General features: G+C 38.9%; 2 protein-coding genes across 3 annotated transcripts; one reads left to right on the plus strand and one right to left on the minus strand.

Moving 5' to 3' along the window:
* The first annotated feature begins 221 nt into the window (after window positions 1-221).
* On the plus strand, window positions 222-9592 carry LOC135106629 (protein phosphatase 1 regulatory subunit 21-like). The gene is made up of 18 exons (XM_064015926.1): window positions 222-383; window positions 816-884; window positions 1031-1156; window positions 1489-1575; window positions 2146-2304; window positions 2564-2765; window positions 3341-3531; window positions 4102-4292; window positions 4644-4771; window positions 5033-5125; window positions 5302-5429; window positions 5535-5669; window positions 5873-6067; window positions 6360-6464; window positions 6842-6979; window positions 7294-7415; window positions 7563-7668; window positions 7759-9592. Exons 1-18 carry the CDS (start codon window positions 327-329, stop codon window positions 7777-7779), a joined length of 2253 nt encoding a protein of 750 aa, XP_063871996.1. The 5' UTR covers window positions 222-326; the 3' UTR covers window positions 7780-9592.
* LOC135106630 (iron-sulfur cluster assembly 2 homolog, mitochondrial-like) lies at window positions 9439-11786 on the minus strand. 2 transcript variants are annotated; one of them, XM_064015927.1, is made up of 4 exons: window positions 11618-11786; window positions 11438-11527; window positions 10295-10561; window positions 9439-10120 (listed from the first exon to the last, which is right to left on the minus strand). In XM_064015927.1, exons 2-4 carry the CDS (start codon window positions 11518-11520, stop codon window positions 9946-9948), a joined length of 525 nt encoding a protein of 174 aa, XP_063871997.1. In that variant the 5' UTR covers window positions 11521-11527; window positions 11618-11786; the 3' UTR covers window positions 9439-9945. The 2 variants fall into 2 exon arrangements, with proteins under 2 accessions (XP_063871997.1, XP_063871998.1); XM_064015928.1 differs by having other exon boundaries at window positions 11727-11762.
* Between the last annotated feature and the right edge of the window lie 961 nt (window positions 11787-12747).

Consider the following 12747-nt stretch of genomic DNA (forward strand, 5'->3'; position numbering starts at 1 on the left):
TTATTATTATTATTATTGTTGTTGTTGTTTTATCTTTTTTCATATGAATAAGGTTTGAAATAATCTCTCTCTCTCTCTCTCTCTCTCTCTCAAAGCACATATACCTCAATAGGTAAAAATAATATAAACAGATTTTTCACGCACTTTTAATGCCTCAGATAAGAGAAACAGAATAATATAGAGTGAAAGAAAACTTAGTGAGAGAGAGAGAGAGAGAGAGAGAGAGGTAGAGTTGTTGTTGTTGTGAGAGGGAAGTGACAGGCAGTACCTTACTCGTGCACGCCCACCAGCAACACCTACTCCTCTTCTTGCTCCTCTTCCTCGCCATGGAGTCTCCTGATCTGCATGCAAAATACCAGAAGCTCGCCACTGAGTACTCTAAGGTAGTGAGAGAGGATTAGAGAGTCTGGAATGGGCTTAATAAAAACATTCCTTAGTGAGAGAAGCCAGGCATGCATTGCTCTTGGGCCGTGTTCTTCTCTGTTGTGTGGTCTTTTGGTGTGTCATAAGGATCGTTTCTCAAAGGCTACATGAATTATTAGATACTGACTGAGATTTAAATTGTCTTAAACAGATAACATTGATATTCCATCGTGTGAGAACTCTGGCCGTACTTCTGTCTTGTGGTCTGTGATGGGGACTGCCTGTCAAAGGCCACGGAAATTTCGTGGGCAGGCAGTGGTTCAGGTAAACTGTTACTTTATGGGCTGCATCTCAAGCCGGTCAGAAGCCCTGTGAGCCGTACAGGGTGTTACAGTCATTACATTATTGTGATTGCATGGCAGTGTAATTATAAATTTTTCTTTTTATTTCAGTTGCGAGCTCAGAACCAGGTGCTTAAAAAAGCTGTAGTTGAGGAACAAGAGAAAAATACACAGTTATCAGTAAGTTATTTTGTGGTAGTGGTAGATTTGTATTATTGTATAACAAATTAGAATTGATGCAGACATCACTTCGTTTTATGATTAAAGTAATGTCCATTATCTGATCATCAAATGTTCATTTAGTAATTTTTCATTTCTTCCCAAAGGATTCAATGAAATCAAGAGATCAGTTGCTGAGAAAAGCTGAGCAAGAAAATGACTCGCTCTCATTCAGAAATCAGCAACTCACAAAGAGACTCACACTTCTGCAGCAAGATCTGGATGAAATACAGGCAAGTTGTGATGAAGCTGTGCTCAGTTTGAAGTGCAGATGGGGACTAACATTGCTCATAGTCTTTGAAGTTTAAAACACTCTCTCTCTCTCTCTCTCTCTCTCTCTCTCTCTCTCTCTCTCTCTCTCTCTCTCTCTCTCTCTCTCTCTCTCTCTCTCTCTCTCTCTCTCTCTCTCTCTCTGTATTTGGGCATTATAATAATCTTAAGTTTCTTGTGTGTTGATGTGTGTGTTTGTTTCCTCTTTCCCTGTAAAACTGTTACCTATCATTTAATATTAAGAATTAGAATTAAAACATTTGTGTGCATTATAAGTTGATATAATTGTTTGCAGCTGAAGAATAAGAGAGGGAGAGGCAAGGCTGAGTCAGTAGTGGATGGAGTAGTTGCTGACACAGAAGTATTCACGGAGGAACTTCATGTAAGTATTAATGATTATTTAAGTCACAAAACACTTCTCAAGCATTCTCTCATGTAAGTCTCTTTCACTAAATCTATGAAGCAGAATTGTCCACTATTGTATAATTTGCTTGTGATGCACACACCTGCATGCATTCATGTCAGAAGAAATGTTTATGCAATCTGTACTTACCTTGCACAAAAGAAGAAAAAAGAAAAGTTACTGTAGGTTTATTCCCAAAGTCTTCAAGATTCCTTTACTTTAAATTCCTTCAAGCATGTCTTAAGATAAATGAAAACTTTTGTAAGATGGGACTGGCCTAGAGCAACAAAAAATCTATTAAAAAAGGCCCACCTAAGATGCCAGTGTTCTTAAAAGAGTTATCTGTATGTGCTTAGCTTGAAATGAGTACAGTAGGCAATTTCTAAAATGTTTCAACACAAAGCCACTTGTATGTTATATTGGCTTGTAAAGAAAAGTTACATTATTCTCTCAAACAAACCACTTACCCATCACATTATTTATTCACAGGTTATCATCTGATTCTTGAGATAACTTACATATTCAGCAACACTCTTTTTTTCTTTGCAGTCCAAGATTCAAGAAAATGCAAGGTTACAGTCGGAACTTGCAGACAGCCAGACAGCATATCGCAAACGTCTATTCGAGGTTGAAACACAACTGGACGCAGCCAAGAGAGAATCACAGAAGTACAAGGAAATGTTACAGCTGAGGGAAAGATCTACTAATGTAAGTATTTGGAGCCACTCTTCAGGTGTTTGTCTCTCATTGCCATCCATATTATCTCTATACTTAAATAATTAAAGTAATGATAAGAAATGTTATGGATAAGAGAAAGATCTACTAATGTAAGTATTAGTAGCATTCATTGATTCTCTCTCTCTCTCTCTCTCTCTCTCTCTCTCTCTCTCTCTCTCTCTCTCTCTCTCTCTCTCTCTCTCTCTCTCTCTCTCTCTCTCATAAATTATTTCATCTGCTAAAATTTCAGGACATGGTTGATCAGCTGGAGAGTGAGAGGGTTCGCCAGGAGGTGGTGGCCCAGCAGAGAGAGGCTGAGCTGCGCACTTTGAAGGAACAGGTGACCAAGTTACAAGATAAGCTGAGCAGTGGTGCCAGCAACACTGCTGCTGCTTCATCTCACCAGTCTCAAGGGGACACCCAGGATACTGTCCATCACAGGATTGCAAAATGTTAGTGTGGATTATAATGTTAGATGTGATGCTCTAGGAGTGTCTTGTAATGTTAGCTTTGATAGTTTATGAATGATTATCTATGAATGTATTGTAATGTTTGGTTTGATGCTAAATGAATGTCTTACAGTATTAGCTTCGATGCTTTATGAATGACTTATAATGTTAACTTTGATATTGCATGAATACCTAATATACACATTGTGACTGTTTAAAAGTACATAAGAAAATAAGGGAAGTTGCAAGAAGCTGTCAGCCCTACACGTGGCAGTCCCTCAATGAAAGATACTTACCTATTTCCACCCATGATCCTCATCCATAGATATGTCTGGTCTTCTTGTAAAATTCCCTAATACCTCAGCACTATAACAACCTGATTACAACAGAGTCCATTCAACTACCACTCTGTTTGAGAACCAGTTCCTTCCTATCTTTTTAAATCCAACTTTATCAAGCTTGAACTCTTTATTTCTTGTCCCATCTCATTACTGATACACCCTATCCCTATCAAGTGAGTGTCATTTATGAATTACCTAATTGTTTAAGGTATTGATTTCAACTTTACTACATTTCAGCTCCAGGATCAAGCAGCCTTAACATTCCAGTACAAAATGGAAGAGAGAAGTCTCCCAGTTATACAGCAAGAAGTCTGGTGGACACCTATGATGGTTTGATTCAGGATATGTCAAAATCATTTGCCAAATTTTTGTGTTCTTACAGCACCAGAGTGAAGCATCATCATCAGCAATCAGAGGTTCAGCAAAAGGTATTTATTGACACAGCCTGTGAATTGAATGGACTGTGTGTGTGTGTGATTCACCTATGTTCATCTGCTGGTCACCCACCCAACTGTTACCCTACAGAAAGAGCTCAGAGCTCATAGTGACCGATCTTTGGGTGAGACTGAGACCACTTACACACCACACACTGGGACAGTGAGGTCATAACCCCTCAGATTACATCTTGTACCTACTTGCTGCTAGGTGAACAGGGGCTACACATTAAGAGGCTCACCTATTTGCCTCACTGCTCCCAGGTGTGTGTGTGTGTGTGTGTGTGAAGAGTCATGATGATAAGACAGTTCTGTGGTGGACTTCAGCCTGTTGACATGTACCTGAGGAATGAGGTACTGCAGCTGTTCTGTGGTTTACACTGATAAGGTTCTCAGTTATTCAGAACGATGATTGTATATCTTTTGCATTGACAAGAACTGTAATTTCTACTTTTATTATGAGAAGTTTCCTGTCCTTAAAAAAAAAAAAAAAACAGTATTCTACTCAGTTGATCTTTATCATAGAATGACATGTTAACCCAACTTTTCTTTTCTTTTTTCCAGTTAATAGAACATTTGAAGTCGGCTGCCTCCCCGTGGCACTCTCTGGCAGCATCATACCACCAGCTGACTGAAACTGTCTCTGTGGAGGGATTTGTAGCTCTGGAGACCTTGACAGGACTGTCCCATGTGAGCCATCAAGTAAATGCTTGTGTGGCCAGCCTGCGTAAAGTTCTGCCTCTTGTGGTTCACTGGTAAACACACTTTTATTTGATGTCTTAAGGAAAGATCTATTTGGAATCAAGATTAGCAACCATGGAATTGATGCAAGAGCTAACCAGTATTCTCAATCTCATCCCCTTTACTGGTAGACTCTTGAACTCCCTGCCTACTTCTGTAGTTCCTCTTGCCTTTGACTCAAACTGTTTCATGAAAGAGGTTTCAAAACACATATCCTCAACCATTTTGAATACATTTTTTAAGGATTGGCTCCTTCAGTGAGCCTGTTTTTTAGCCTTTTTATTACCTTAGGCCAAAATCCCTATTATATATAAAAAAAATCATGGTACACTTCTAACAATGAGTGATATCTACCTTCTGCTTAGGGTGTGTGAGGGTAGCCAAGGTCTCGCCAATGCTGACCGTACCAGTGCGTCGTGGAGTGCGGCATTCAGCAGGCTGGTATCCTCATGGGGATCCCTCACCCCATATGTAGCGACCCTGGCCAATCAGAGTGAGTACTGAGCATGGAGTGTGTTGTGCTTTGTAAGGGATTGTTATGCCATGGGACAGTAAAACTCTGTTCTCCCAAGGCTCTGATTTGAGAATGCTTATAACACACTTCTTGTGTCTTCTACATGTCTGTCCAATTACACTTGTGTAGATGATGCAAGAAGTGTTTTGCCAGCATCCTCAGATCATCCACGGACTGCCACATGTAGGTCTGATGGCTTCTAGCAGCTTCTCTTATTTTCTTATGCTCGTAATATTGCAGGCACACCAAACTCCACCCTTCCCAAAAGTGCACAAGGCCGCATCATGTCCATGCTGAGTGACCGTCTCAGTAACTTCCATGCTGCCCTCAAAGGTGAGCTGTCACTTTTAGTATTGAGGGAACACCTTTTTGGGAATACTTATGTGAACAAAAGACTTAAATATGGTGTTCTTCAAAGTTATTCTGTACTAAATGTAATGCTTTTTAATTTCTTAAGAATCAAGTATAAATAAAACTGTGTGAATTTCACATGAATTTCTGTAATTTAGAAGCCACAAGTGCATGCCAGAAGAAAGTCGAGAGTGAAAAGGAGCTTTCCTCAATATCAAGTGATGCAAAAGCTGCTAATGAGGAAATGGTGAATGCCCTCACCTCTCTCACCACTGTGACAGGCAAGGTTAGTATACAGACTGTTTCAAAGTGGTCACAGGTCTGTTGTTTAGTAAGACAATACATACTCATGTGATTATTTCCATCTTAATCCTCTTTCCTTTTTCACCAGATGTCAAGCATCTTCAAGGAGCAGGTGTTGTCTTCCTGGAACAGAGGTGGCTCAACCCCAAGCACACCTTCCTCGCCCTACCCAAGCATGCCTCATTCCCTCAGTAAATCAGGAACCTCCCTGTGTAGTGTGCAAGTAAGTAGAACATCAGGGAACAATGGTAAGCCCACTACCTCCATCATCCTGCCTGTCTTCATCACAGGTCTTTTGGAGTACAGAATACATTGCCTACCATAATTGTACTTTAGTCTTGCTACTTGGCGGTCCAGTCAGGCTAGTTGGCTGACCAAATAGCCTGACCTGAGAGACAGGTTTTTCTAAAAATAAATCCTTTGCAGGATGATGGAACTTCAGCACTGTATGATGGCACCCTGGTGAGTCCATCTGACAGCACCACTCTTGGAGACACTGAAGTGTCCCTGATGAAGCAGCTGGCTCTGGCTTCATCCAAACTTACTCAGCTAGAGGCAGAGAGGGAGCACTGGAGGCTAGAACATCAGCTCTTACAATGTAAGCATCAGAAAGAAGCAAAGGTGTGTATTAAAACTGTTTATATTTATTGTACTAGTATAAGTGAAGAATTCATTTTCAGTAGCTTGGTGCAAGTCAAAAGTAACAATATTTGTGTGATTTTGACATTTTTTCTATGTCATGAATAAAAGCTGAGTTTTATTGTTGATCATCATACTGAGAATTGCATAACTGCATGTTAATTTGAACCCTAGAATGATAAAAATTATTTTCCATCTGTAAAACAGTTGTGCAAATAGCATTAATGTCACATAAGAATATGTAATATTGAATGGTTCTTTATTTTGGATGCAGCGAGTACGAGAGCTTGAGAGCCAGCTGAGGGGTGAATCGGTCTCTTCAAAGGAGGATGGAGTACACAAGGACCACTCTGCCTCTGTCACTTCTGCAACATCAATGGTAAATCATGCTTACAGCATGTGCACACACATGCACATGAACATTCCTTTCACTGTGTATAGAACACTTGTCCTATTTCAATACTTGTGTCAGTGACCAAACAATGCCAGCTTCTCCTATTGCATGTATGTTTGAGGAATAGGTTTGGACAGAGGTAATATGTGCGGGCTGTGTGCAATATATGCTTCACCAGGTTTCTTGATCTAATATCTGGCATTGTTCATGTCTGTCACTTTCATTACTTCCTACTTTATGTCTTAACTCCATTCAAAGCTGTCACTTGTAATTGCTATTAAATTGTAGTGATGCAAGGTACTATCTCATTTCTTATTTCATACATTTCTGAATATAACATTTCATTTCTTTGTTTCCCCCAGATAGGAGAGGTGCAAGGTTGTGATGGGTCACTTGATGAAAGGGAAAAAGATATCAGAAATCACTTCACCAACCGCTGCTCACACCTTTACATGCAGCTCACATCAGCCACGAGTCAAGCTGCTCTTTATCAAAATGAGGTATGTTAAGTTTTAGTCTCTACATGACTCATTTTGAAGGGGGAGGGGTATACCAATGTATGCTGTTGGGCCTTGCTATCAAAATTTGTTGCCGTTTGTGCTATACCTAAGCTCCTTGGCTATAGTAGATCCAGACAAGGCTAAGAGTGTAAATGATGTGTGTATGAGTGTGTGGTGCATTGTCTGAGCCACCCCTTGTGGCATTGCCAGCCTGGTATGTTGTTTTAAAAATCTTTGTTGGTTTCTAGCTCAGTTTTTTCCCAAGGGAGACCATTTTCATTACTGAAATGAAGTTTTTTTCTTGACTATTGCAGTGTGAGTCCTTAATGAGACGTCTAGCAGTAAGTGACGAGACCAAGACTGCCAGTGAGCAGGAGATGGACAAGCACAGGGAAAGAGTCAATCAGCTGAAGGAAGTCCTGCAAACAACCTCCAGGTGTGACCTACATTTATTTCTCTTTAACTATTTTTTAAAATAAGACAACTGGAAAACCCTCCATGGGATTTTGTTCTTTCTTTCAAATAATCAAGTATGTGTAAAGATTTTTTTTTCTTTCACATTATTACTTACCATATTTTTCAGAAACTACGAGGAGCAAATTTCTACAATGTCAGAGCATCTGGCTGATCTTAATGAAAAGCTAACTGCACAGTCAGAATTGATAGAGCATTTAAAGTTTGAAGCAAAGGTAAGGCCACCATCCTTCACATCCTTTCCTTTGAAAATACTGATATACAGCATGAGAGCACTTCTTTAATGACTATTATTTTTTTTACAGAGTAAGAAGAGCAAGAAGTGATGAAGGTAATGTAAAAAAAATTGTATTATTTTTGTGAAGATATTAGTTAGTATAGATAGAACTGACCTCTGAACTTGTGTATATCGTTTTTACTGCCATCACCATCATCATCATCAGCAGCATTAGTATTATCACAAGTGAATTATCTTCATTCTTCATGAGTCAACACATAGGATAGCCAGCTAGTAGCACACCTCTGAAGTAGATCACCTCTTTACATTCCCAAGTATTTTCAGTGTTGTAACATTTCATCTATAATTCATTATTATTGTTATTACTATTGTTATGATCATGAGTGGCCCATTGGTATAGGGACTGGCATGCTTGGCTCACACCCAATAGACTCCAGGTTTGGATCTTAGCTGGGAGGAGACAAAATGTTTCCTTCTTTCATACTGTAGACTCTTTTCACCTAATAAGAAGTAAATGTGAGGCATAAGCCAGATATGAATGGAAGCTAGTGTAATTTTGTTGCTGCCCAATCTGGGATTCAAAAACTGGTATTCTCAGGTGTGAGATGAGCAGTTTAACCTGTGCTTCTAAAAATATGTATATCACTATTGTTATTATTATAATTATTATTAGTTATTATTATTATTATTATTATTATTATTATTATTATTATTATTATTATTATTATTGTTCTTGAGACATTATAATCAGTTATTATTACTACTACTATCATCATCACACCAGGGTTTTTCATGGATTAAAATCATTATATTTTATCCCAACACAATAATGGACCAGAGTTAAGTACAGTCAGTTTAACAAGTTTGCTCCTGAGTTTTGCTGTTGGTGATTTATGCTATTCTTTCTTTTCCATTTCTCAAAGTTATGTATAATGCTGTGATTTACCTAAGTTGCAAAACTTATTTGCTGTCTCCTCTTTTAGTTTATGTAATTTGCCATGCAAGACTTGAGAACATATATATTTAATAAGTTTGAGTTCAGCAGGTATAATCGAAATGATATATGTTATCTCAGAGTCTGTGGGATTCATTATCATTGACATCATCATCATCCTCATCATTGTGTATCTATATTATGCAGATTTGGAACTCCATACTCACAGTAAATAAAGACTAAATAGCAAAGCAGGTAGAACTTGTATTCAGCTTTCCTTGCTTGCTATGCATATTTGGAAACAAATATGTGAGATTCAGTACCAGTGACAGACAGGCCCTCCAAGGTTGGGGGTGGGGAGGGGGTAGTGTCAGCCAGTGTATTGCACCAGGGCCCATGGAGTCTTTGGGAGGACCAAAGATAGAGATAGGGGCCCCCCATCTCTATCTTTACCTATTGGGTGCAGGGGTAGTGGCCCTAAAAGATTCCGGCACCAATACGTTTCAGTTCTCTCGGCAATCCTGGTGACAGGACATATGGAAATTAATATACTTTTTTCATTCTGTACCGTCACCATGGATTTTGAAAGCTTTGTTTTTTATAACAGTTTACCCACATCTTCAGGATGATTACAACTTAAGAGGAGATTATTTATGGTCACAGAACTTAATTCTTGGATATTTTTGTTTTATTCATTAACTAATAATTATATATCTTTTAGTTTTTGGACATAAGTGTCTAATTCATAGAATGTACATGAAAGAAGCCTTAACTAATATATCATGGTGGTTTTTACTTAAATAAATACATATGTACTGTGTATGTATATATTCACTTATAATTTATGAGTTACAAAGATATACAGTAATGTATTTCAAGATACAATTGTACTATTGATACATTTGCTGTGGAGACTGAATTTAGATATTAAAGAAAACCATTAAATAAATATTTACTTACAGTACAATCTCTATCTTTTCACCCAAACCAACTGTGTTGATCTGTTTCGAAGCTTGTCTTAGTGTTCTCCTGTAGTGGAGGATAGTTACCATATTCCCCACACATAATAAGAAATAAGGAAATGAACCAAGTGAGAGGACTAGGAATCTCTTCCAGTATATTTATCACAATGATTCAAGGCATGGCCTTGTCTTGGCTACCTCCCTTTAAAAGGGATATCAGCCTGCTTAGATTGTCTTAATTTTATCAGTTTACTGTGGTTTTCAGCCAATTTTGACATTGTTTTCAACTTTGGAAAGCTAAATATAAAAATACAAATATATAGAATATAATAATGTATATACATATCTGAACTACAATCTACAGTTTTATTGCAAAGGAGGCTCCACATGAACAACCTCCTTCAGCCTGAGGATTATTGGTGACCCTGAATGCTGCTCGTATCAGCTCTGTGTGGTAATCTATAGTAGACCCTCGCACAAAGTCTAGTGATGTTTCATCAATTACTACCCGCACTCCATCTTGTTCAAATATTCTGTAAAAAAATAAATAAATAAATAAAAAAAATAATTAAAAAATAATGTTCTTTGAGAAATTATTGCATGCTTCTTATTTAATTATCAATTAGGTATTTAATTTATATTGATTAGATACACATTGAGGCACTTTAATAAACAGTAAGCTGGCAACAACATGATGAGCATCTTACCTATCGTCATCCTGCACTACAGTGTCCAGGTCAAATTTATACTGGAATCCTGAGCAGCCACCTCCCTCAACAATCACTCTCAGAAAGGACTGGTTGTCTTCCTGGATTATTTCCTTCAGTCTGGTCACACATGATGAACTGATGATAAGATCCTGAGAGGGATCTGTATTTTTTCCATTTTCAACTTGTGATGTTGAGGAGGAGCTTGCCTGTCTAACTGGGGCAGGTGAATGTGTGAGTAAGAAACCTTGTCTTAAAACTGGAGCCCTGAAATGATGTTGAAAAAAAAATTAATACTACAACTATGGTAAATCTTACCAACAGCTGCTCCTTATGTAATCTATTGCTGCGCCTCTCCAGGACAAACAAACTTAGGGATCTGGTGGGATACTGAGGGTTTGCTGCCCCGAGGAAGAGAGGGGGGAGGGGGGGCAAAGACTCATTTAGTTAAGTTAGGTTAGGCTAGAAAGTTTCCCAGTTTTCAACATATGGCGTCTCATACTTATATATATATATATATATATATATATATATATATATATATATATATATATATATATATATATATATATATATATATATATATATATATATATATATATTATGAATGGCCAAATTTGGGATAGTTTGGCATTCCCCACCTTAAAACTTCACTTTCTCACCAGGTCCCCAATTAGCAAGGTTAGTGACTTAAAAAGGTCAAGACAGCGTAGTGGGGGTATAATGGGGGCGGGTATTCCCTTTCTGCTGACCATTTTTTGGGGGGGAATTTTACCCAATAGCTACGTTTTCCTCTTCAGACTTTTGAGATACTCCAAACTTGGCCTCTCTCACGTTCCCAAGCTTACTTGCCCTGGAGGGGCGGTAATAGAATACAGAAGCTGCCTTTGGTAAGATTTAGCGTAGTAATAGTAATAGTTGTAGTAGCAGTAGTAGTATACGGTACGGTATTTCTATACAACTGCTTCACCTAAAGTACTAATAAATCCACCCTCTCATACAACCACACAATCCTCCTGACCTCGTAACGGGACCGATCAGCTGATTGCGATCGAGAGGTAGCTTTAAATTTAATTTTCACTACTTAATTCATTTTTATTGCCTCTTCTGCTTAAGCTGCCTGAGTATATTGATAATTCTCACCTGGGTCTGTGAATGGCAGAAGTCTGGGCATGATGTAAGAGTCTAGCGCAGACCCTGGCAGCACACACCCCTGCCATTTCCATACTATATCTGAAACAACGCATATAGTCCCGTCAACATTTATTTCTTTAGGTTTCGTATATATTCATACATTAGTGTCCGTTCAGATGGAATTAATACTCATTTAGATCTCGGGTCGGCCTCAAGGAGCTTTAGGGAATGTTAAGCAAAGGGTAAAATTTTCGTTCGGGTTTCGTCCACTCCCGACAAGAATGTGCCAGGGTCGTACTACTCGGCAGACAACTCTCTCACAAGTCCGAGTGTTACAGTGTGTGTGTGTGTGCGTGTGTGTGTGGTGGAGGCTGAGCTGCGGCGCCGGTGTGTTGCGGGGACGGCCAATCGATCCCGTCTCGGAAAGTGCCGCCGCCGCCGCGCCCCCTTTAAATTTGTCCTGTGCTAGGTCACAATACATTAAGTTTCTCATTCCAGTGTCTGAACAATTCACATGTAATCTCAAATTCATAATCTTTTATTTCACTCCTCTCTGACACTTCCATTATAAAATATATTTCAAAGTAAGTGTAATGTTATATGAGCATCTTCCAAGTGATCCATGAGCTAGACTTTCTCTTCTGATAACAGTTCAGTCACAGGATGTCAATAACCGATGCACAGAGTTTTTGAAATGGAATCTAAATTATGTAAACAACCTGGGGGAAAGGAGAAGCTGAGGCGGCCGCTGCTGGTGGGTGGGGGTCTATCCGCGACACAGACAGGCAGCAAGGTAGCAGGCAAGATAGGCCAGCAGGCAAAGCAGGCAACCAAGCAAGACACCAGATAGAGGCCACGTAAGAAAAACAGCTTCCTTTATCTGACCCATGTCTCAAGGAAAAGATGACATAACAAACCTGTAGCTAAAATAAGGTTAGCTGATTTCAGGACCTATCCGCGACACAGGCCTGCATCTATGAACAAAAGCACCCCCTTTATCTGGTTCATGTCTCAAGGAGGAGCTAACATAACAAACCCGTAGCTTCAATTAGAAACTTAGCTGATATCAGAGAGGTGGGTAATTGCAATATGAGAAAGGCATTTTGAAAATATCGAAGCGTCTCCTATGAGATTCGTGGTGTAACTTTCCTTGCATAAGAAACCACAGCAGCCTTTCGTCAACGAAATGACTAAAAGGCAAATTTACAAGGGCATACTGATTTTTCCCCTCCCTTGCATTATAATATATAGTTTATGTAATTCGTGTAATGTGTCCACTTGAAAGCATCGGAGTTGGGCTCTATAGCGGACACCACTTT

Source organism: Scylla paramamosain, chromosome 13 (assembly GCF_035594125.1).
Source record: "Scylla paramamosain isolate STU-SP2022 chromosome 13, ASM3559412v1, whole genome shotgun sequence".
Classification (NCBI taxonomy): Eukaryota; Metazoa; Arthropoda; class Malacostraca; order Decapoda; family Portunidae; genus Scylla; species Scylla paramamosain.